The 24,239-nt window shown below is 49.3% G+C and overlaps 1 protein-coding gene across 3 annotated transcripts; it reads right to left on the bottom strand.

Moving 5' to 3' along the window:
* Positions 1-257: 257 nt before the first annotated feature.
* On the bottom strand, positions 258-21,266 carry LOC105494443 (interleukin 22 receptor subunit alpha 1). 3 transcript variants are annotated; one of them, XM_011762853.2, is made up of 7 exons: positions 21,126-21,264; positions 16,569-16,701; positions 15,142-15,320; positions 12,208-12,386; positions 8,527-8,665; positions 3,746-3,867; positions 258-2,209 (listed from the first exon to the last, which is right to left on the bottom strand). In XM_011762853.2, exons 1-7 carry the CDS (start codon positions 21,166-21,168, stop codon positions 1,277-1,279), a joined length of 1,728 nt encoding a protein of 575 aa, XP_011761155.2. In that variant the 5' UTR covers positions 21,169-21,264; the 3' UTR covers positions 258-1,276. The 3 variants fall into 3 exon arrangements, with proteins under 3 accessions (XP_011761155.2, XP_011761156.2, XP_070954746.1); XM_011762854.2 differs by having other exon boundaries at positions 12,214-12,386; XM_071098645.1 differs by lacking the exons at positions 15,142-15,320; positions 16,569-16,701 and having other exon boundaries at positions 21,126-21,266.
* Positions 21,267-24,239: the final 2,973 nt, after the last annotated feature.

Genomic DNA, 24,239 nt, shown 5'->3' with positions numbered 1-24,239 from the left:
GGCCATCTGAGATCACCCCTGTCACCCCCAGTGGATTCTGCCTACGATCTCAGGGAGAAGGTTTCCCATCATTTGTCTCTGAACTCTGTCTCTAGAAGGCCCTGCAGTCCCTCCTCTTTCCCACCCCAGACCCTGTCCTGAGGAAATCCAGGTCATTTAAGCCCATGAGAAAATGCCAGGTGTGTCTGAAGCCAATCCGAATTGGGGGAGGGGTCACTCCTTGTGTGATGTAGTTTTCTAAAAAAAATCACAACAGGAAATAGCCACCGTTTATTGGGCACTGCCCGTGTATCAGGCATTATTAAGCGCTTTAAAGACATGACTTAATTTCATCTTCACCACAACCCCATGAGGTAGGTGTTATGATCCCCATGTTACAAATGAGGAAACCGAGGTTCTGGGCACTGATTCATTTGTCTGAAGTCACACAGCTTGTCAGTGGTGAGGCTGGAATTTGAGCCCAGATGGGCTGAACCCAAGGCGGAGTTCGCAAAGTTGTGACATCAGTACAGTGTGTTACTGTACCCGTCCAGGGGCCACAGCCCTCACCTTCCTTTCAAACTCCATTCTCAGGATAGGGTCTGAAACTCCTGCCTGCAGAAAAGGCTTGCGTGTCTCCCTCCCTGGTGGACCTGCATTTCACTTCATTCTAGCAGAGGGATGAAGCTGAAATCACACAACGTCAGGCAGTTGCCCTGGCTGGGAACGAGCTCCAGGCCACACCCCTCCCTAGAGTCTTGCCGTCCTGCTGGCCCTGGCCTTGGCAGAAGTGCAGGTTGTTCTGGTTCTGCCCAGCCTCCCACAGGATGTTCTTTTCCAGGCTCTCTTCTCACCTTTGAGCAATGACAGCAGAGGCAGGGGCCTCATACTCTGTTGAGCTAGATTGTGAAACTGGCCAGGAATGGGGCAAGGAGAGACAAATTCCCCGAGCACTTTGAATCCAGGGTGTTAGGAGGCGGGGCTCTGGATCTCAGGGGTTTCCCTGCATTTCCTCCTTGCACTGTCATTTCTGCCTTGCAGGTCTCAGCGAGCACGCATTTGTCTACACAGGCTGCTCCCCAGAGCTCCTCTGCAGCGGTCCTTATCATGCTGCTTTGCTCCGGCGGGGAGCGCACCCATGGCAGGGGCCCTGCATGCCACTCCCTCTGCTTCTCTCAAGGGCACCCGTCTGAGGCTGGACCGCAGAGTGTGTGGCGTGGGCAGGCATGGGATTGACAGCCAAGGATGTGACACTGGGTAGGGACAGGGAGGAAGCCCCAAGCCTTTCCCATTCGCCTCAGGACTCCCACTGTACGGTCAGGGCCAGGCCTCTGAAAAGAGAATCCAGCTCTGTGGGCTGCTCCAGGTCTGAGGTCTCAGGGGCTAGGCTCTTGGCTTCATCCTTGGGACACACAAGAGACTCCAGCAGGCCCCAGGGACTTGGACCCTGGTCCGAGGGCGAGCATGGGCGGGAAGGAGGATGCAAAGGCAGGGACATGGGGTGGCCCTCGATCTGGACTGAGGAGAGGAGGGGGAGCTGGCCCTTTAGGTACTGTGGTGTCCCTTCCTCCCCACTGTCTAGCACATTCAGGTCAGATGTTCTGTCTGTGCAAACTCCCAGAGGCTGGTGCAATGATTTTGCTTCTTGGGATTCCTCCATAGCCAAGGAGGTCACCTCCTGCAGAGAAAGGCCACCTGACATGCAGCTTCCAGCGGGCGGCTCTTTCTGAAGCTGACCTTTAGGCCTAAGGTGTTTAGGACTAGAAAGTGTCACAGTGGGGGAGTCTTTGCCAGAACCTTCCACGCATACCCCATAGGAGGGAGGCCAGCTGTCTGGAGTTGCCTGAGGGGCATAGGAGGGAGGCTGGACCTTAGAGACGGCCTGTGGGGTGTAGAATGGGAGTTGAGCTTCGGGGGTCACCTGAGGTGCATAGGATGGGGGCCCGACCTCAGGGGCAGCGTTTGGGGCATAGGACAGTGGGGAGAGGATCTGGGGAGGTGGCACGTTGGTGGGCTGGAGGATGGAGATGTCCGGCTGCCCTAAGTAGGTGATCTCGGACAGGCTGTGCCGCTGTGGAGGTCCTGCGGGCTCCCTGGGTCCAGACACCCTGATCTGGGAGTACTGGACAGGCTGGGCCAGACTGCTGGGGCCACTGAGGTCAAAGACAGGGATCAGGACGTGCTCCTGGATGAAGCGCAGCGGCTGGAAAGTCAGGACTCGCTGGACGTTCTGTGCAGGGACGACAACAGTCACACCCACCTGGTTAGGGTATGTCCCAAGCTCCCTGCTGGTGATGTGGGTGGGTGAGGTCCTCCATAGGGAGGCATCTGGGGGCTTTTTCAAGATGCATCTGTCCCATATCCCCATCTGCTTCCCAGAGACTCCTCTAGGTGTAAGTGCCTCCCTGAAGGGACGGGATCTCTCAGCTCTTTGGTTCTGAAGTCTCGGTTATCTCAGGGAGAGAGATCTAGGCTCTGGTTTCTCCAGGAGGCAGATAATCCAGGGAGTAGATGACCAGGAATTGGGGTTGCCTTGGGGCATGCTCCGGAGGTGTTGGCCCCGCATTGTTGCTTGGCCCACCGGTCCCTGAGGGCCTAATACAGGGTCAGGGTGTGAAAGGAAGGAACCAGAAGAGACTGGGGGAGCTTTACAGAAAATGCTTCATCTGGACTTGCACACGCAGCAAAACTCCCTCAGAGCTCCTCTGTCCCTCCGATGGGCAAGAGCAGGCTCTGGGTGCCCCAGGTGGCTCAGCTCATGGCTTCTGCAGTGGGCCTTGCTGCTCTAGCAGAGGCGGCACGGGCATCAGGTGGGGGCTGCTGATGTGATTTGTGTGACTGGTGCAGGGCTTTCTATTTTATTTTATTTTTTAGGGGGAGGGGGTTCTGGTCTTCACTTGCTAGACAAATTCTAAAAGAGCTGTAACAAAGGGCTTTCCACTTAACAATTAGTTTTGCCATTTAAAATTTTTCTGTTTAAAATGGCTGGGCGCAGTGGCTCACGCCTGTAATCCCAGCACTTTGGGAGGCTGAGGCGGGCTGATCACCTGAAGTCAGGAGTTTGAGACCAACCTGACCAACATGGTGAAACCCTGTCTCTACTAAAAATACAAAAATTAGCTGGGTGTGGTGGCGCGTGCCTGTAATCCCAGCTACTTGGGAGGCTGAGGCAGGAGAATCACTTGAACTCGGGAGGCAGAGGCTGTGGTGAGACGAGATCATGCCACTGCACTCCAGCCTGGGTGACAGAGTGAGACTCCATCTCAAAAAAAAAAAAAAAAAAAATCTGTTTAAAAAACAGAATATTTGAAAATCAGGAGATTTCACAACATAATCTGAAACTCTGGCTTCTCTTGAAAAACATGAAGATCAGGCAGTGCTGGGCCTGCATTCCCACGTGGTGGTGCCTGGCTGTCCATTTAGACAGGGCATGAGTGCCACGGCTCTCCTGGTACCCACCATTCCTCCCTCGTTGCCTTGCTGCTCACTCAGGTCCCACACTACCCTCCTGGTGCTAGACACTTCCAAGCCATGTGGGTTTTTTATTCTGTGTCCACTATTCCTGATCACCTGCCCCTCTTTGATGCATCCTGAGACCCACTGGGCCACACATCTGTTGACTTTAGGAGGGACTGTGAGCTCCATGAAGGGAGAGAGCAGGCCCATCTCCCACTTTGTGGATGCCTGCATTTTGGGGAGAACTGGGGACCTCCGAGCCCAGGCCCTCCCCTGGACCTCTCCCTCCTGCCCCAGGGGAATGGCTCACCAGAGAGTTGGGAGGTGCAGGCGGCTTGGTGACATATCTGTAGCTCAGGTAGCAGAGCACTGCGACGAGGAAGCCCATGGAGAACAGGAAGGCTCCGGAGAAGGAGTAGGTCCACGTCCGGTCTGGGAAACCAAAGAGGCCAGAGAAGGAAGCGTGAGGCTGGGCTCTGCCAGGGCCTGGTTGGGTGCGGCCCCACATGTGGATGCTGCAAATCCTCTCTCACTGGGCTGGCGAAGCCTCTCTTACCCTCAGAATGCAAGATCACAAATGGAAGTCCATATACTGTACATCTAAATAGTCAGAATTTACAAATTATATTTTCACACTGTTAAATAAAATGTGCTATGTTTCCACATTGACAAAAAGACTTTTCACAACCACCTGGGATGCCATATTTTAATTCAGAGTTCTTGGACTTCTCTAGGTACTGTGCTGCAGTGGGGAGGAACACTGCAGGCACCCAGCCCAGCCCAGCCCAGCCCAGCTCCATCCCACACTGCCAGGCCCCTCACGCACATGTGTATAGATGCCCCAGCCCTCATGGTCGAGCTCATCCATGACCTCCACAAATAGCCACCTGTTGGTCATCCTTTGGGCCAAGTGTCAGCAGTGTTTGCCCTCATGAGGAAGGACCCCCAAAGGAGGACTGCCTAGACAGATCACAGGCTCCAGGCCATATGTACAGAACGTCTCAGGGTCCCAGGTACTCACAATGTGATCTAGAAAGGCGGTCACAGGATCCAGATGGACCTGTCCCCTTTGTCGTATGGAGTCTTCATCTTGCAAGGAAGGGAATGGCCAGGGCAGGACCAGAGAAGGCCTTCTAAAGTGCTGGGTACAGGGAAGGGCCCCTCTTGCTTGAGTCTAAGGGCAGTCCTGCCTCCCTCGTACGGTAGAGGCAGAAGGAGGGGAGAAGTGAAAACAGGGAGGCCTGTCCTCTCCACCTCCCTACCAAGGTAAGGGACTGGACATCAGGGAAGATCTTGGTCAAGAAGGGAGCCTGGGAAGGCACTGTCCTGTCTAAAATGGAGGGGAGAGGGATGACTAGGGCTCTAGTACCTGAGCCTCTCCCTGTGTTCCAGCATCCTTGGGATGGGTGCAGCCGGTTCCAGGCAGGACACACTTCCTGTCACCAGTCCAAATGGGACTTGTGAAGGGCTTAGGGAGGAAGAGGTTGTTGGAATTTTTGGTAAAACTGACAGTTTGCAACAGAGGGAAGGTGACTCAGAGAGTCAAGACCCCTGCAGTCCAGGGGCCTGCTAATCACCCTTCCTCTCGTCCTGGCCCCTGTGAGGCCTCAGCTTGGAGAGTTAATCAATAGCTCCAGTGATCTCGGTGATCATTGTGAACCCCGGGAACTGCTGGAGCCTCTACTTCTAGCCCACTCCTTGATCCTCCCCTAGCCTACGAGCTTGGGCCTCTCTGGGTCAGCTTCCCACTTCAGTGAGACCCTGTCTCCTGTCACATGTTACCCCCATCCCTACTCCAGGAAAAAGACACGACCCGAATGTCCATAACATTCCAGGACAGGATAGGGACATGGAATGGTCTCTGGCTTGACATATTTCCATTTCACACTGTATGTATTTGATACATTGCCATTTCACCCATAGGGAGGCTGGATGGAAAAATAAAAACACCACCAGCCTGAGAGTAAGGAATACAGAGTGTTGGAGGCCTGGCTTTGCCACAGATATGCTGAGCATCCTTCCTGCTGCACGACCCTCTCTGGTTTACCCTTTAATAACAACAGTAGCCAGCGGTGGTTGAACTCCTACTACGGGCCATGATCTATATGACCGTGTAGAGCTGGGTGCTCTACCTATGTTATCTCACTACATCATCAAAACACAACACAGAGGGATAGGGATGCTCCCTTCCTACGGATAACAAAGTTGAGTCCCAGAGAGGTTAAGTGACCTGACCAAGGTCACAGAGCTACTCAGTGGAATTACATGTGTAACTCTAAAACTCATCCTCCCTGCCACTCTGCAAGGAAGCCTCAGTTTCCTCATCTGTAAGATTAGGATATGAGGTGAGATGGCCGTTAGAGCCTTTTCCATCATCAAGATGCTGGGACAATGCTCTGTGACACTCCCTGTTTATCTACAGAGAGGTAGGTAAAAGGGATTCTGGAGGTAACGCAGACGTCAGGATACACGGTCAAGGGCAGGATGCATCACTCTGAAATGGAAGTAGGAGGAAGAAGTGTGCAGTACAGGGGGCCCACTGTAAACAAAATTGCAAAGTGGTGGGTAGAGCCCAGCCTTCAGAAGCAGATGAATCAACCAGGTTACCCGAGCAGCTGTGTGGTCATGGGCAAGTTGCTTAACCTCTCTGAGCCAGAGTTCCTCCTCTGTAAAATGAGGATGATGCTACCCAACTTGCAGGATTGTTCTAAAGATTAAATAATATACGTTACATGTGATAACGAAGATTAAATAATATATGTAAAGCATTTGGCACAACTATTTGCTTGGCAATATAGTAGAATCTAATAAATGCAGGAATTGTTTTAAATATATTTTTAAGAATAAGGTGCCTTCTATATGTTAGCAAGAAGTAGCCACCAAGAAGTGTGATTTATATAAAAGTAGCTACAGTCTTAGGAAAAACAAAATGGTATCCCATTATGAGCAAGACCATGTAAGGACAAGGCAACAGAAGGCTGTTGTGGATAAGGGTGGCGTGGTCTTCACATTGTCAAAAAACTGGTGGGCCAGGAGCAGGTGAGATTTGTCTAGGACAGTCCAGGGAAGGGGTTCACGAATCATACAAATGCTCCCAGCTTAGCCCCAGAACGTGAGTTTCCTTTTTCTAGTTCTCCTCTCGCCAAGTTCTATTCTGAGCTCACTGGCAGCCGTTGCCCCAGGAAGGGCATGCCCCACGCAAGTGGCCAGTGTTGGCTGTTCCATCAGACACAGCTCCCCTGCCAATTGGTGCACTGGGATTCGGGTGGAGAAATCAGTCTCTTGTGGGCTCTTTGGAAAACTGATGAGTTTCCAAACAAACCTGAGGACCAGAGCTTCATTTCCTAGGGCCCAGCTCTGGCAGCTGCCTGGCCTTGGATTATCGCCTCAGCCCAGGCATCAGCATCCTTATTTGTCAGATGAGGGGTCAGGCTCCCAGAGGCTGAGTGACTCCCCCAGGCACATGGTTGGCTGACATCTGACTAAAGCTGTGCCTTCTCATTCCTCATGCGGTACTTCTCTTTCCACTGTGCCACACGCAATGTCCAGCTTGCAAACTCAACTCTATTCTGAATGTTGGCATGGTTGGAACTGAAATCACTTACTGACATCATGAATCTGAACGTGAGGATAAAGTGGAGACTGTTTTACCAAATCTACCTCATCCACTGCCATCACCTTCATCCTCTAAACCTGCAGCTCTGAGTAATACATTTCCATCTGTCTATGAAAAGAAACACTAATAAAAACATCATGATGCTTGTGATGAGCATCAAATTTCAATGTGCTAGAGGAAAGGACCATCTCACTGAGCAGATGATTCAAAACTATATCTAGGCCGGGCGTGATGGCTGCTGCCTGTAATCCCAGCACTTTGGGAGGCTAAGGTGGGTGGATCACTTGAGGCCAGGAGATCAAGACCAGCCTAAGCAACAGGGTGAAACCCCGTCTCTACTAAAAATACCAAAAAAAAAAAAAAAAAAAATTATCCAGGAGTGGTGGCACACACCTGTAATCCCAGCTACTTGGGAGGTTGAGGTGGGAGAATTGCTTGAAATCAGGAGGCAGAGGTTGCAGTGAGGCGAGACTGTGCCATTGCACTCCAGCCTGAACGACAGAGAGAGACTCTGTTTCAAAAACAAAACACAAAAAAAAAACTACAAAAAACTCAACCGTATCTATAGTAGCTCTGTGGTAAGAGCATGGCCTCTAGAATTAGGCCTCATTCCATCCCTCAGCACCTGTGTGGCCCTGGGCAAGTCACTTTTTTTTTTTTTTTGAGACAGGGTCTCGCTCTGTCATCCAGGCTGGAGTGCAGTGGTGCAAACATAGCTCTTTGCAGCTTCAACCTCCTGGGCTCAAGTGATCCTTCTGCCTCAACCTCCTGTGTAGCTGGGACCACAGAGGCATGCCACCATTGCATAGCTAAGTTTTCGAGTTTTTTTGTGGAGACTGGGTTTTGCTATGTTACCCAGGCTGGTCTTAAATTTCTGGGCTCAAGTGATCCTCCTGCCTTGGCCTCCCAAAGTGTTTGGTTTACAGGTGTGAGCCACTGCGCCCGGCCATGGGCAAATGACCTAACGACTCTGAACCTCAGGTTCTTCGTCTGTAAAATGAGGATGAAAATAATACCTATCTCATAGACTGTTCATGAGGCTTGCCCTTGGTTGTGCCTGGTCCCTGGTGAGCACTGCAGAAAAGGCAGTTATCATGATACCATTATTGTTATTTGACTTTGGAAGATATTGAGAGATCTTTTTATCTTCTCTGCTTCCCCCCTGCAGATTTTCCCTCCAGTATATCTCACCTGGGTTAATATTAAGGTGAGTTTGCTTTGCCAAGGTACATACAAGCCTGTCAGAGAGGGGAAATCCAGACATAGGCTGGAGGGTGAGAATCAAACATTTGCTTTGATAACTCATCAGCCAACTCTTTTATGGATCAACAAAGATTGACTTCAATAACACACTGATAACCCTTCCATGGTTTTTTAGAGTGTTGCCAAGTCTCACCTTGGTTACAGGGAGGAAAGAGGAGAGTCAAGACTTGAATCCAGGAGCCCCACCCCACTCTGGTTTCAGCTGAACTCACCTGGCAGTGTCCTCACTCGGCACATGTAGGGGGCACTCTTCTTGGACCAGGTGGGAACACAAATCATGATGGTGCCAAGGAACTCTGTGTCAGGGGTCAGTCCGAAGAACTCATATTCTCTCTGCTTCCCTCCAAGGTGCTGAATTGGACAGAGAACGTGATTCGTGTTACACACCAATCTCCACATGGAGCCCAAGGAAGCTCACTCGCTCCTCCTCCTGGATTCTGGTTTGGTGCTGATGGGTCTGTCTTCAGTCTCTGTTTCCATTCCCCTCCCTTCTGCTTTATCCCCAAATCCAATCAGTGTCCAAGCACATGTGTCTTTCACTTGCAACAGTGTCTGGCCCATAGGCAGTCGTTATGCACACTAGTGGCTGCCATTATGACCTTTACCACCCTCCCACCCTCCCACCATCCCTCCTTCTTCCAATTCTTCTTGTCCGTCACCTTTTCTTTGTTAAACGTCAAAAACCCTTTAAACACCCATTCCTTTCTTTCTTTCCTCATTGCTTCTGCCTTAATTGGGCCTCAAGCCTTCAGCCTGGACTCTAGCAGTAGCCTTTTTCATGGTCACCCATCTCTGGGTTTGCCCCTGTTCACTTCCATATTCATCCTGGTGTTAAGGGGATCTTTCTAAAAGATAATCTCATTATAATGCTCTTCTGTTCAAAAGCCTTTGATGGCCTCACCCATGTTTACAGAATAGAGTCCTGGTCCCTGGCTTCCAGTCCAGACTCATTTGTCTCTGCAGCCCACCTGGCTCTGCAGGCTCATCAATGCTGGATACCCGCCACTCAGGTAAACACCTACCTTGCATAAGAAAGCCCTTGTTTCTTCGCATCTGCTAGTTCTTCTGCTGGACCTGTGTTTTGATTCTCGTTCTTCTGTGTATCTCTCGCCTTTTTGACCCTGAACTCCTCTCCCATGGCTACCACATGTCATCCTGCCTGGCTCTCCTCCTACCTTTCTGATTGGTCTTTCACTGGTTTTAGCCCCTCAGTGTTGTTCTGCAAGATTTGCTCTTCAACCATTTCCTTCTCTCTCACGTACTCTCCAGCCACTTAGTGATCTTATCTGAACCCATGGCTGCTGTGAGCACCGATGTGTGGATAACTCCCAAACTTATCTCAGGAAGAGCTGTAGCGTTTCTATGGGCCCTGCCAGCTCCCTGCTGGATGTACCATGTGAGCATCTCTAAGTCAACACGTCCAAACACGCTGCCCTCCTCTCTCTGGGGCCGGCCCCATCCCAAACCCCAAACCCAAATCTGTTTTTGATTCTCTAATTTTGGTAATAGCATCACTCTTCTTCTAATCTCCAGGGCCTAAACCTTGAAGCCATTTTGGACAAATCCCCTCTCATATCTTGGGTATCCACTTGCCCTTAAAGAATCCAGACATCTTCCTTTAAAGGGCCAGAACCTGTGATCTCGGGAGTTCAAAAACTGAGAATTTTCTTCTTTGGCTCTTTGTATTTCAGCTCTGCCTTCTCTTTTTCAGGCACATGGAGGCCAAGGTTGAGGGTAAATTATTGTTTTCTTTTGTGTGTGTTTCTGGGGGTGGTGGTGACAGTGAGTGAAGAAGTACATAAATAAATTTTTTAACTTATTGTTTTGTAGAACTCATGTGGTTGAAACTGGACACATTGCATATCATGAGACACAACTCCAGGAGTGTTACAAAGGCCCTGATTCCTCCTTCCCCAAGTTTTTGACGACCTCCATCCTGGTTCAGGCCCTCATTTCCAACCTATACCATTATAATAATCTTCTGACTTCCCACCCTGTTATCTCTTCCATTTCCATATTTGATCTTTCTTCATTCTAATCCAAGTAATTTATAGTTTCTATTGGACCAAACATCCCCAAAATAACAGGTATAAATTCTGAGCAAAATGAAAAACAACTACTTAAAGGCATTAGAAAGGAAATAAAAGCAGGCACATATTGGAGAAAGGAGAACTGGAAATGGGTACATATCCAATTTTTACTGTCTTTTAGCCTGAAGGCAGACCCCAGTCTACACTTTGTGGGATGGCTAAATCTAGATAGAAACCCTGTATTCTCACTGTCTTAAATACCCAAAAGGCAGGGCTTGGAATAATCACAGCAGCTGGAAAATGAGAGGAGAAACCACAGACAGGAGAGAACGTAGAAGAGGCCCAAACTCTGTGTATAAACTCTACTCAAATCCCTGACTGACCCCTAAAGTAGGCATGAATGGGGTAGACTCCAAGCAGTCCAGGTAAAGTTAAGAAAAAAAAAAAAAAGAGAGATTTCAGAGTTTGGAGTTCAGCCAAATTAGTTGCCTGCTAAAACCAGATGAAAAAAAAAACCAATACTCTTTGGAGGAATATAACAGAATTTACAGTAATTTCAACATAATGTCCAGGATACATTTCAAAATTGTTAGACATACAAAAAAAGAATATGTGACCCATATTCAAGAGAAAAGACAATAGTGACTGACCCTGATGACAAAAATGTTGAATTAGCAGACAATTATTTTATTTTATTTTATTTTATTTTATTTTATTTTATTTTATTTTATTTGAAACAGAGTTTCACTCTGTCACCCAGGTTGGAGTGCAGTGGTGCAATCTCAGCTCACTGCAACCTCTGCCTCCCAGGTTCAAATGATTCTCCTGCCTCAGTTTCCTGAGTAGCTGGGGATAGGCACCTGCCACCATACCTGGCTAATTTTTGTATTTTTAGTAGAGATGGGGTTTCACCATGTTGGCCAGGCTGGTACTGACTTCCAGAAATCCAATACCAATTTCTGTGGCATGCCAGATCATATATGAATATTAATGACATAATATGCATATTATACATATTAGGCTTTCTGGAAGCCAGTACCAGTTTCTGTGGCATGTCAGGTAATATATGCATATTATGTCATTTTTGGCTTCTCAAAAGTTTTCTGGAAGCCTTCCAAATCCTGCTGCACTGACATTCTACCCCACCTTCCAATACCCATATTTTTCTCTACCTATAGCTATTTGAATTCTTGTTTTAACTCCCTCTTCACCCCCTAGATTATAAGCTCCTTGCATGCAGAAACCACAAAGTAGGAAATAAATATTCATTTAACTGAATTGTGGTTTGGTGGCGCATGCTGAGGGTAGGGGGTACCAAATATTTTCCGAATATGAAAAGAAATAATTCATATATTATTTGAGAATTTATGCCCTTGCCTTCCACCTCTTATTATTACTCATCCTTTCACATTGCCTGTACATAGTTCCTGCAAATAGTGGAGAACTACTGCAGCAGTAGAAATTGATTCTAGCATTTTCTAATGTGAACATCCGAAGATATGAATAGAGGTTGTTCCCCAGGATGTGAGAAGGTGTTAAACAAAAAACCACATAAATATTATGCAAAAAAAGCAGCTTCTCTGGTGAAATAAATTTGGGAGAAGTTGTATTAAACAAACTGATAGTGGAGTGTTGGCTCTGCAGGACTTGTCAGAGTTTTTAGCATGCTATTGTGTGTGTGACTCTACAAGAGACAGGTTGTCATTTGTGATGTTTTCCAGGCTTCAAGGAGCCTCTTCTCAAGGGGCATGTTTTGGGAAACGCTAATTTACATAACATGTCCCCTTTTTTTCTTAAAGCAACTCAGATCTAATTGAGAGGGAAGAGGCTTCCTAGGCAGAGAAAGACCAGGGTGCAACATACATTTACCATTTGGTAGGTGCGGTTGACCTGGAGCTCTAAGTGGTAGGACAGGTCATAGATGTCTTCCAGGGTTAGCCGGTGGCCGTCCCCTGCACGGATGGGCGTGGGGGTAGGATGAACAATCATCTGAATCGATCTCACTTTGGGGATACAGGTCACATCAGGTGGTTTGAGGGCAGCTGGGGATAGGGAGAGAGAAAAGAGAAAAGAAAAAGTCAGAATTGGTGGGTAGTGTCTGAGGCTACCCTGGATAGTGGAAAATGACTGTTCCCTCTCTCCTTCCACTCCAATGCCAGCTATGCTTCTGGAAGCATCGGCTAAACAAACAGTGAAAAGAGAAAAGTTTCTGCAAACCCTGGTGTTTGGGTTTCAGGCTGGCAAAGGGATGACCAAAGGTAGATGAGAAGAACCCAGGGTGAGGGGCACCAGTCCCCTAGCTTGGTCATGCCTTTGGCTTGCCCCCACACATCCCAGCCCCCTGCATCCCCACCTTAAGTCAGCCTGGAACACCCTTCTTCCCTCATCTATTGAGTATGACAGTTTTGGGGATGTCAATGACATCAACTACACATCCTAAAAAATGTTTGGGGCCTAATACTATTGATGCAGCCTCAAAGGTCAGGCTGAAGACTTCTGTCTCTCTCAAGATGGAATTTTCCAAATAACCAAATTACCTTTGCTGGTTTACAGATTCCTTTGAGAATGTGATGAATGCTGTGGGTCTTCTCCCCTCCAAAATGTACACATACAAAAATCTTGCATCCAACTTCAGGGATTCATGGACCTCACTTACCCTGAATCTAATTTGTAAAAATACCTCAGTGATCCATTGGCCTCCAAGGTTGAAAATATCTGAGTCAGAACAATGTTTACTTCAGTGCTGCCAATAAAATTGAAAAACTGAGCTGTAGGTCCTCAAAAAGCAAAATATGTAAGTAAATTAGAGTACCTCTCTAGAATGGATCATTTTGCACTGTGAAATATCATGTTGTGCAATATGTTTAATGATATGGGCAAATGTTCATGATACTAATATATGGGGAAAAAGAACCTAAGACAAAAAAGCAATGCCAGATTGCAAAGTAGATACAGCTGCTAGTAACTGCAGTTATGTTAGAATGTTAAGATTATTTTGGGTGACTTTTATTTTTCTTTGTATATTTCTGTATTTCACAAATTTTCTACAATGAATGTGAATTCATTGAACAAGCCAGGTTGAAAAAACAATATTTTACTTAATTTTATTTTTTTATTTTCTTAAAAAGCTATGTGTGACTATAAAGTCAGTTGGTGAACATCATCACATGCTTACCTTGTATGGGGAGTTTGGCAACTGTATTAGTCCATTCTCACACTACTAATAAAGACACACCTCAGACTGGGTAATTTATAAAGGAAAGAGGTTTAACTGACTCACTGTTCCACATGGCTGGGGAGGCCTCAGGAAACTTACAATCAGGAAACTTACAGAACGAGAGGCAAACATGTTCTTCCTCACATGGTGGCAGGAAGGAAAATGAGAACCGAGCAAAGGGGGAAGCCCCTTATAAAACCATCAGATCTCATGAGAACTTACTGACTATTACGAGAATACCATGGGGGGAACTGTTTCCATGATTCAGTTACCTCCTACTGGGTCCTTCCCACAAGACAGGATTATGGGAACTACAATTCAAGATGAGATTTGGGTGGGGACATAGCCAAACCATATCAGCAACTGCTATCCACTCATTCATTCATTTACTGAATATCTTTTCTTTTTTTTTTTTTTTTTTTTGAGACAGGATCTCACTGTGTCACCTAAGCTGGAGTGCAGTGGGGCAATCCCAGCTCACTGCAGTCTTGACCTCCCTCGTTCAAGCTACCCTCCCACTTCAACCTCCTGAGTAGCTGGGACTACAAGTGTGTGCCACCACATCTGGCTAATTTTTAAATTTTTTGTAGAGATGGGGTCTCACGTGTTCCCCAGGCTGGTCTTGAACTCCTAGGCTCAAGTGATCCTCTTGCCTCAGCTTCCCAAAGTGCTGGGATTACAAGTGTAAGCCACCGCGTCTGGCTGTTGAGCATCTTCTGTGTGCCAGGCACTATGCTGAGGGCTGGGAATGCAGTGGATTCTGCTGCCCACACAGGCAGTTCTAGAGTTCACATTTTAGAGAGGGAGGCAGATGATAACATGTGTGAGCAAACACAGTAATTACAGCGTGTGATCTGAGCGATGAAGACAATAAACCCTGTATTGCAATAGAGAATCACAGGTGGTGGCCTACTGAAATCAGGTCATCAGGGCTGGAGGTGGGGACGCTGACTTAGGAGGTGATGTTGAAGCTGAGCCATGAGGACTATAAAAGAACCAGTTATGTAAAGAGCCCAGAAGTGCCCCCAGACAGTGGGAGCAGCAAGGACCCCGAGGCAGGGACTGTCAGAAGCTTGGCTGCTTGATGCATTGGGAAGACAAGTTCAAGATGAGGACCAGGATAGGCAGGGCCTCACGGGCCATGGCAAATAGTTGGATCTTATTTTTAGAGTCATGAGAAGCTACCAGATGGTTTTAAGCTGAGAAGAGAAGGTGGGATTTATGTGTTGAGGAGATCTCTCTAAATGCTCTGTGGAGAATGGGCTGGAGGAGGTGGTAAAGAGGGGAGTTGGGGAAACAAGTTAGGTGGCCTTGACCTCAGTCGAGGGGCAAGATAAGTGTGGTCTGAACTAGGGAGGTTGGGGTGGAGGTGGAGAAAAATGAACAAACCTGCTAGGGACACACTGCAATTGGCGGAGTGGGGGCCTTCCCTAAAAGCCACATCCCCAGCTGCCCCCCTCCCCTTGCAGAGGCCCCTTCTGGGCCCTCCACCCACTCCAGAGGGGAAGAGGCCATCCCACCCCGCAAACACCTGCGCTTTCCTCTCCCCTCCCCTGAAACCCACAGGGGCTCCAACTCACTGTGCTGCAAAGAGTTGAACCTGTCAGTCATCTTGGTGGCTGACCGGCCTCCCGCGCTGACAGCGGTGACCCTGGCATAGTAGAGCTCCGTGTGGTTGCCCGTCTCCACCGTCAGGTTGCAGGACTTTCGGGTGATCCGCTGACAGCCCTTCTTTGCCACCCAGTCCCTCTCTCCGTACCTGCGGGCCAGGAAGGGGCCAAGTCACAATAGTGATGAAAAGGCCAGCGCTAGGCCTGTGGCTTATTAATAATGCCAAGGAGATCTAATATTTACTTAGCACGTTCAGTGGCCCAGGCCCTTTATGCGAATGATCTCATTTTGTTCTCACAATGATTCTCTGAGGCATATGCATTCTTCTTTTTCTTTCTTTCTTCCCTTCTTTTTTTTTTTTTTTTCTTGAGACACGGCCTCGCTCTGTCACTCGGGCTGGAGTGCAGTGGTGCAATCTTGGCTCACTGCAACTTCTACCTCCGGGGTTCAAGTGATTCTCCTGCCTCAGCCTCCCGAGTAGCTGGGATTACAGGAGTGCACCACCATGCTCAGGTAATTTTTGTATTTTAGTAGAGACAGTATGGCCACCCTGTTGGTCAGGCTGGTCTCGAACTCCTGACCTCAAGTGATCCACCTGCCTCAGCCTCCCAAAGTGCTGAGATTATAAGTGTGAGCCACGGTGCCCAGTCTATTCTCTTTATTTTTCAAATAAAGAGGATGAGGCTCAAAGAAGTAAATTGCCCATGTGTTTGAAGAGTGCATGTGGGGAACCAGGATTTGAACCCAGCCAGTCTGAGTCCACATTCTGGGCTCATCATCACCATAATCCTTTGATATGGACCCTGTTATCCTCATTTTAGAGATTAGAGAAATGAGGCTCAGAGAGGGGGAAGTGACTTGCTACAGGGCAATGTGGCATGACCAGGAGTGGAAGCCATGTTTGAGGACTCCTGAGCCCAGGCCACCCCTCCTCACCTGCATGGGAGGCAGAGGAGTACAAACAAGCATGTGGGCTAGAGGGGCTGGGTGCATCTTTAGCCTACCTGGTCTCATAATAATAATAATAAAACAATTTTTGGTAGCTTGTAATTTTTCAGGCACAAGTGCTAATGGCTTTATCTTCTTTAACCCACCCAACAACTCTGTGATGAAGGTGCTACCATTGTCCTCACTTTGTGGGTGGAGAAACTGAGGCTTCGCAAGGTCACCTGACTGCCCAAGGTTATACAGGCAAGAGCTGGCATTTAAGCCCAGACAGCCTGATCCTATCACCTGTACTTTTTACCGTTATATTATTCTCCCTCCCCAAAAGAAACATGAAGGAGCAAAGCTTTATCTGGGAGGGATGGGAACACATGGAGAGGAGGGGAATTCCTTGGAGAGGGGCTGGCTTCGGAGCACAGTCAAAGGAGGGGGAGTCAGGAGAGAAGCCTACGTCTTATACTCGATGCTGTAGACCGTGTCTGGGGTGCCCTCTGGCCCGCTGTCCCACGTCAGGATGTTTTCAAAGTTGTTGGACTGGAATTTCACGTGCTGGAGCAGATCTGAGGGGTCCTCAGGGGCGTGAGCTGCAGGAGGGAGGGAGGAGGGTGAGCAGGGGCTTTCCCAGGGTCACCCTGCCCATGTGTGGGCTCAATCAGTCCTGTCCCATATAAATTTCAGGCAAAGTGCCTTCGCTTTCAAGATGTCAGCCCGGTGTGAGGGCAGGGAGACCCCGGCCCCCAGTCTTCTGCAAATGGGCCAGCGAGAGGGGATGCTTCCCACACTGTTCTAACCAATCATCCACTCTCAGCCATTTTGCTTTGCCCTGAGCTGTGATTCACATTCCATAAATGTCCTCACCTTACAGTGTTCAGTTCAATGGTTTCTTAGTATTTTCACAATGTTGTGCAATCATCACTACTATCTAATTCCAGAACATTTTCAGCACCCCAAAAGGACATTGCATGCCCATTAGCAGTCACTCCACCCATTAGCAGTCGCTTCCCATTCTTCTCCTCCCCTAACCCCTGACAACCACGAATCTACTTCCTGTGTCTGTGAATGTGCCTACTCTAGACTTTTTATATAAATAGAGCCTTGGCTGGCTTCTTTCACTTAGCATAATGTTTTCAAGTTTCACACTTATGGTAGCATGGATTAGTACTTCCTTTTCAGGGCTGAATAATATTCCATCATGTGATATACCACATTTTGTTTATCCACACATCAGGATATTTGGGTTGTTTCTACTTTTTGGCTACCATGAATAACACTGCTGTGAACACCATGTTCGTTTTTTTAAGTGGACACATGTTTTCAGTTGTCTTGGATATATATCTAAGACTGGAATTTGGTAGGTTATATGGTAGCTCTATCTTTAACCTTTTGAAGAACTGTCAAACTATTTTCTAAAGTGGCCACACCATCTTTCTTTTGTCTTTGAGACAGGGTCTTGCTCTGTCCCCCAAGTGGGAGTGCAGTGGCGCGATCATGGCTCACTGTAGCCTCGACTTCCTGGGCTCCTCACACCTCAGCCTCCTGAGTAGCTGGGACTACAGCTGTGCACCACCACATCTGGCTAATTCATTCTTACATTTTTTGTAGTGATAGGGTCTGAAATATTGTCCAGGATGTTACGGCTGCATCATCGTATATTCCCACTAGCATTGTTCGAGGGGTTCAATTTCTCCACGTCCCCACTGATGCTTGGTATTGTCTCTCACTCACTTTTTAACACAACCTGAAGTTGGTGTCCTCGCCCTTATTTTAGAGATATGTAACTAAAATGTGTAAGAAGCAATTTGCCCCAAGTCGATCATTTGAAGCAATGGTGGAGGAGGCACTTGTGAATTTCAGTCTCTCTGCTGGCTGAGCCAATCCCTGCCCTAACACCAGGCTGGCTTCTCGAAAGCAAAGACATCTTGCACGAAATTTGTAGGGGGCAGGACTCTTGACTGAGCCCACACATGGGCAGGGTGACCTTGGGAAAGCTGTTTAAGCAACCAGAACTTCAATTGCCTCATCTCTAAAATGGAAATAGTTTGATTTACCTAAAGACAAACAACAACGACAACAGCAGCCGCTGGCATTTGTGAAGTGCATGGCCTCTTTCAGGCAAGTCCCTTCCTTCATTAAATCCTCACGACAATGTGCCCCTATCACTATCCCCATTTGATGAATGAGGAAAACTGAGGCTCAGAGAGAGCTGTTGCCCAGCATCACAGTTAGGATGTGAAGAGCCTACAATTTTCATCCCAGTGCTAGACTGGTTGTGGGACAGATAGAGTGGGGTGGCATCTGTGAATGTGTTTAGTGTCTAATAGGCCCCTAGGTACCTGTGTTGAGTCCAAAGAGAGGAGACCTGGGAAGGGAAGACATTCGCTCTGTAGGGAGGGGGGCTGTCTTGTTCACCCTTTTATATGAGGGTGAGGGGCTTTAGGGACCTGAGCACCTGATAAAAGGATGAATTTAGGGAGGAGGAGAGGAGAGAGGAGGAGAGAAGCTGGCCCTTGAAGAGCCCACAGCCCTCTCTTCCAGGCTAGGTCTTTGTCCAGCCCACTTCCGCTTATGGTAAGGGAAGGGCAATGAGGGCCTGAGCCTCAAGGAAGGGGCTGGGGAGGGGCTGCAGCCTCTGAAGCAATCTGCACTGTAAACCAAGAGTCCTTAACTTATAAAACCCTTCCCTCAGCCCAGCAGGTTTGGGCTGTGGAGAGCAAGAGCCTGTGGGAAAATGGGGGCCCAAGCTGGCAGCTGGCTCCGAGCTCGGAGGCCCTGGCTGGCTGGCGTGGGAACTAAGCAGGTGGGAAAATGCTGAGCAGCCCCAGCTGGGTCAAGGCCTTGCGGCCTGGGTGTGTGTCTTGGATATGTTTGTGCCTCTCCTTCCACAGAGACAACCATGACTGCCAGCGGGCCCAAGGTGCGAGGGAGCAGACAGTTATTGATGCCCCCACTCCAACTCTACACACAAGAGGGGTCCTCAGGCTTGGCAAGGACCGGTGGGGTCAGGGAAGGACGGCCCCACCCCGCTGCACATCCTCTGGCTAACCTCGAAGGCTGCCCTCCTCTCTGAATCTGGGTTCTGGCCCAGCGGCTATAAAATGTCTTCAGGCTTCCTGGAGTCCCCAGAATGGGGCCTTAGGGATGGCGCAGGGAGGTCTACTGCCTCTACCCAAGCTGACGGCTGTGCCATGGAGCCTCAGGATGTAGCTGACATCTTGTTTGGATGTGAAGCTGGGTGGAATTGGGGTCAGTTCTGGAGGAAGGGGTCCTGGATTCAGGGCTGAGTCTAAAGTTGAGGAAAGGAGTCCAGTCAAGGTCAGACCTGAACAGTGACTTCTGGTCGGGTGGTGGGTCAGGGCAGGAGGGTGAGGGTGGGATTTGAGAGGCCAGGCTCCATCAGGGCTTGGGGTAGAGTCTGCGGTAGGAATGGTTGCTGCTTGAGGTCAGTGTGCTAGGTGGGAAATAGAGGGCCCATATGGGTTGCGAGGAGGCTGGTGGCTGAGGTGGGGGCATGTTGCCAAGGCACGGACCCTGGGCTACGTGGAGGTTGGCACCACTTTTCAGGAGGGAACTGCAGTTAGCTTCCTGAAGAGGGGTAAATGAACCTCGGCCCACCCCTCTCTTTTAGGGGTGTCAGGGACTAACAAGATCTCCCCCTCTTCTCCCGCCCTCCTTGCTCCTTTTCCTTCTCAAATCCATCATCCATTCCTCAGCCTGTGTTGCTTCGGCACTTCCCGGGTGAAAGTCTATATTGTGAAATCTGGGGAGACATGTGTTGTGTGGAGCCTGGCAGCCTGGCGGATTTATAAAAGGCAATTTGTTTTTTCACATTCATGTGGAAAAACAATGTTCTGTCAACCAGCTGGGAAGCTAAGGAAAAATACACAAACAAGAAACATTTCCACATGCTCTGGAGTCAGCCTGAGATTGGGGGAGTGAGGGCCCGGGGTGTGCAGCGCGAGGGAACTGATCCTTGACAGTCTCCTAAGGGCTGTTTCCTTTGGGTCCTCCATCTCAAAGGGCTGGGAGCCTCTAGGATTTCCAACCAGTATGGCTGGGGGTCTAAAGGAACGTGTCTTGGGGGCTTACATCTTCCTGGAACGCCCAGCCTGATGCTGGGAAGGAGACTGGAGCGGCACCACAGAGCTGGAAGCCCTGGGGACACAGGCAGTCGGGGTGGGACAGCGGCAGAGGGGGTGGGAAGCTCTGCCCCTTCGTGGGCCTCGTCCTGCACTTGAGCAAAGAGGGCCTGGCTGAGGACATGCCTGCTCACCATCCTCAATCAAGACTATGCTTTGACTTCCTAAGGAAGTTCTCTGAATTTCATGCAATGCATCAGGAGAGCAGAGACAGAGTCTAGGGTCTCATGTGATGTTCTGCATAATGAGCTCCCCCCGACTTTATTGGCTTTGAACACTATGCCCTTAAGCCCTGTTTCCAAGTGGGTCCTGTGTCTTAAGACCTATTAATGTAGCGGACCTGCCCACTCTAGGAGAAAATGCTCTTTCAGATCTATGATAACAAAAGGTACCAAAGAGGCCCTGCAAGGGGCATGGAGGGAGGCAACGGCAGAACTCAAGCTTCGTTTCCCCTGTCCTTCCTCCATCTCCCCTGTCAGGCCAGTGCCAGGTGAGAGGCAGAGGAAGGGATGGCACAACCCATGCCAGCACTATTTGAGGGACCGAAGGATGTCTGCCTCCTCCAAGACAATTATCCATTCACTGAGGTGCAGCGATCCAGCACCCCCAGTTCAGACAGCTGGCTATATTCCCCGAGACCTGAGGGTCCTTTGGGTCCCTGGAAGAACCCAGGGTCTGAGGCACCCTCTCCTGCCCCCAGCAACCTAAGCTGGACATTTGCTTCTCCATGGACATCCGGCACCCTGCTCAGCCCTAGCAGGGGAGAAACTGAAACTGGCTATGCTGGAGCTGGGGAGGGTGCTGGGGAGATGACTTCGATCATTGGCCCCTAGGATGGGGGAGATCTGACCGCAGGGTGGATGGGCACTCACCGGCCAGGGATCCCACAGCCAGGATGGTCAGCAGCGTCCTCATCGGGGCCGGCACAGAGCCCTCCGCTGGCCTCTACTCTGCCGTGCACAGAGGGAGGGCTGGGAGCCTTGGCGCCCTGGCAGCTGGCTCCACCCGGGCATGGGGCGGGGAGAAGGGGTGGGTGGGACCCGAGCCGGTGAGGAGCAGGGGTACAAAGGTGCCCTGGCCCCGTGTGCTCTGGAATTCCAGGTTCTGGGAGGGATCTAAGGGAGTTCCCTTCCGACTGGCAGAAAACAGCAACAGTAACAGGCTGGCTTGTTTATCTGGTCTGGTGGCTGATTCATCCCAAGTGGTTTATCGAGGAGCTGAGGGGCAGAAAAGGCAAGAATAATCCACGATATGTAGCCTTATCAAAAAGCAATTTGGCGCTGTGGATCAAAAGCCTACACCACACGCCTATCTTTTGCTTTAATAATTCTATTCCTAGGGGATTTACCCTGATGAAAATAACTGGACAAGAGAGGGGGAAAAAAAAAAGTCCCAGAATGTTTCTGGCAGCAAAGGAAAAGCTGTGACTCCTTTGCTTTTCTGACAGGAGGAGATGGAGAACACTTGATGCTTCTCCTTGATCCTCTATATCAAGGCAGGTCCCCACTCTTGTGGTGGGCTTGGGAACAGCTCTGCCCTAGAGAGGCCGCTGGGGGCGAGGAAGCCCAGCCACTCTTACCTTGAGCCTTTGGGTCTAAGATCTGCAAAGGGTTAGAAAAAAAATGGAACTCAAACTTCAGTGATTCTTTCTGCTGTGCTAGCGATGGGGCCGAACTTCATGAATGGGTCTTTGGTTCGGAACAATGAAGATTCGGGCTGCTCTCCCATCATTCTGCCACGTGGGGCAGGATCTGAACAAGAGCTTCGTGTGAATGAAGGGACAGGTGTTTAGGAAATGGTTTTCTCCTTCTTGCAGGGCCCCGGAGAAGGTTGAAGGGCCCTGGGGCCTGGACTCTGGTCAGGGTGGACACGATCGGAGGGTCCTGCCCCTGGGGAAAGTTCGCCTGGCCCCAGGCGCACAACGGCAAGCGAAATTTTAGCAGGGATCCTGCCAAGGGGTTGGATGTGATGGGCTGTGACACCCCGGGATCCATGTTTAAGTTTTTCTTTCCTGAATTGTAATTGTTTGTTATCAGCCCCGATGGCTAAAGTTTGTTTGACAAAACAGCCAAATATAAGCTGTGTTTTGGAGGAATTAAGGTAGGGCCCATGCCAGTCACTTCCTGAAATTGCAGGAAACTACATTTTCCAGACTCCTTTATCAACCGCTTTCTGGTAAGTTCAGCCCCTGGGGGAAGACTGGGGAGGCAGAGATCAGAGCATTTCTCCTCCTTGTTTTCTGCTTTGAGTGGTTTCTCCAGCAATGGCCGTATCTCCTCTGCAGCTCCTGCTACCTCTGGACTGTCCATCAGCCAGGCAGTCCCCTATGTCTTTCTTACTCTTGTCTGGAGGCCAGCTCCTGGCTCTGGCAACACCTTCTCCCCTCAACTTTCCCTTCAGTGGGTAGGATGGCACGGCTTCCTGCTGTGGGGAAATCTCTGAACTGTCTGTCCTCATTAGTGTCCCAGCTCCTCCATCCTCTGGGTGACGAGCTCCTTTACATTAAAGTCCCTTGGTCTGAAAGACTGGAGAGGTTTCTGTGCTACTGAATGAACCATGATGGATGGAGGGTTTTTGATGACTTTGATGACAAGGCGGTGTGGGGAGGCTACAGCCAGAGAAACAGGTTACAAGGGACCCTTAGGGAGAAGAGCAGGCTTTGGACCCAGTGACTGACTGGGAGGACAAGCGGCAGCCCTGACAGGTCTGTGAAACACGAAAGCGGTTCCTTGGGGCCAGAAGCACTGGAGGAAGGAACTTAATGGAGGAAATGGGCATCCTGTGGTTTCGAGGGTCTGTGGTTATATAGGAATTAACGGGAATTACGTCGGAATTAACCTGGATTGCTTAGGAAAGTGGGAACACCCAGACTTCATTTCTAACCGTTTAAGAAAAAAATAGGCGGGGCTTGGTGGCTCACGCCTGTAATCCCAGCACTTTGGGAGCCCAAGGTGGGTGGATCACCTGAGATTAGGAGTTCGAGACCAGCCTGGGCAACATGGCGAAACCCTGTCTCTACTAAAAATACAAAAATTAGCCGGGCATGGTGGCGGGCACCTGTAATCCCAGCTGCTCGGGAGGCTGAGGCAGGAGAATCGCTTGAGCCCAGGAGGCGGGGATTGCAGTGAGCCAAGATTGTACTATTGCACTCCAGCCTGGGCAACAGAGCGAGACTCCATCTCAAAAAAAAAAAAAAAAAAAGGAGAAAAAAATGAAAACAACCTTCGTGTCTGACAACAGAAATTTGATTAAAAGAATAAAGGTATGTCCACCCCAAGCAAGACAAATGCAGCTTCCAAAATAATGCTGGAGAAAAATGTTTCTTGACCTGGTAAAGATTCATCATATTTTTTCAAGTGAAAATAGGCATAACATAAACTATATACAGTACCACCCTGGCTAAAACGCACACCTGCGCACGCAGAGCAAACTGCGTGTCTTCATGGATATAGGTGAAAACACTAGGGGCGTTATCTCTGGGTAGTAGTGGAATTGTAGGTGATTTTTCTTTTCTTCCCTTCGCTTATCTGCATTTCCTAAAGTTGATATAGGAAATACACTAATTTGCCGGGCGCGGTGGCTCACGCCTGTAATCCCAGCACTTTGGGAGGCCGAGGCGGGCGGATCACAAGGTCGGGAGATCGAGACCATCCTGGCTAACACGGTGAAACCCCGTCTCTACTAAAAGTACAAAAAACTAGCCGGGCGAGGTGGTGGGCGCCTGTAGTCCCAGCTACTCGGGAGGCTGAGGCAGGAGAATGGCGTAAACCCGGGAGGCGGAGCTTGTAGTGAGCCGAGTTCGTGCCACTGCACTCCAGCCTGGGTGACAGAGCAAAGACTCCGTCCCAAAAAAAAAAAAAAAAAAAAAAAAAAAGGAAATACACTAATTTATATTAAGGGAAAGCAAGGTTACTAAACATAACAAATAGGCATTAAAGACAAGCCTTTGTCGGGGCTCTACCCACCTCCTGGAATGCCACTTCCGC

The sequence above is a fragment of the Macaca nemestrina genome, chromosome 1 (assembly GCF_043159975.1).
Source record: "Macaca nemestrina isolate mMacNem1 chromosome 1, mMacNem.hap1, whole genome shotgun sequence".
Lineage (NCBI taxonomy): Eukaryota > Metazoa > Chordata > Mammalia > Primates > Cercopithecidae > Macaca > Macaca nemestrina.
Note: the sequence above shows the minus strand (reverse complement) of the source record. Positions and strands in the feature narration are given on the sequence as shown.

Excerpts from the sequence above, each read along its gene's own strand:
- LOC105494443 (XM_011762853.2), bottom strand. The coding sequence starts at position 21,168 with ATGAGGACGCTGCTGACCATCCTGGCTGTGGGATCCCTGGCCG. Across the intron at positions 15,321-16,568 it reads TACAGCATCGAGTATAAGAC|GTACGGAGAGAGGGACTGGG; the intron begins GTAGGCTTCTCT and ends CCTGGCCCGCAG. Across the intron at positions 8,666-12,207 it reads GCACCTACCAAATGGTAAAT|CACCTTGGAGGGAAGCAGAG; the intron begins GTATGTTGCACC and ends TGTCCAATTCAG.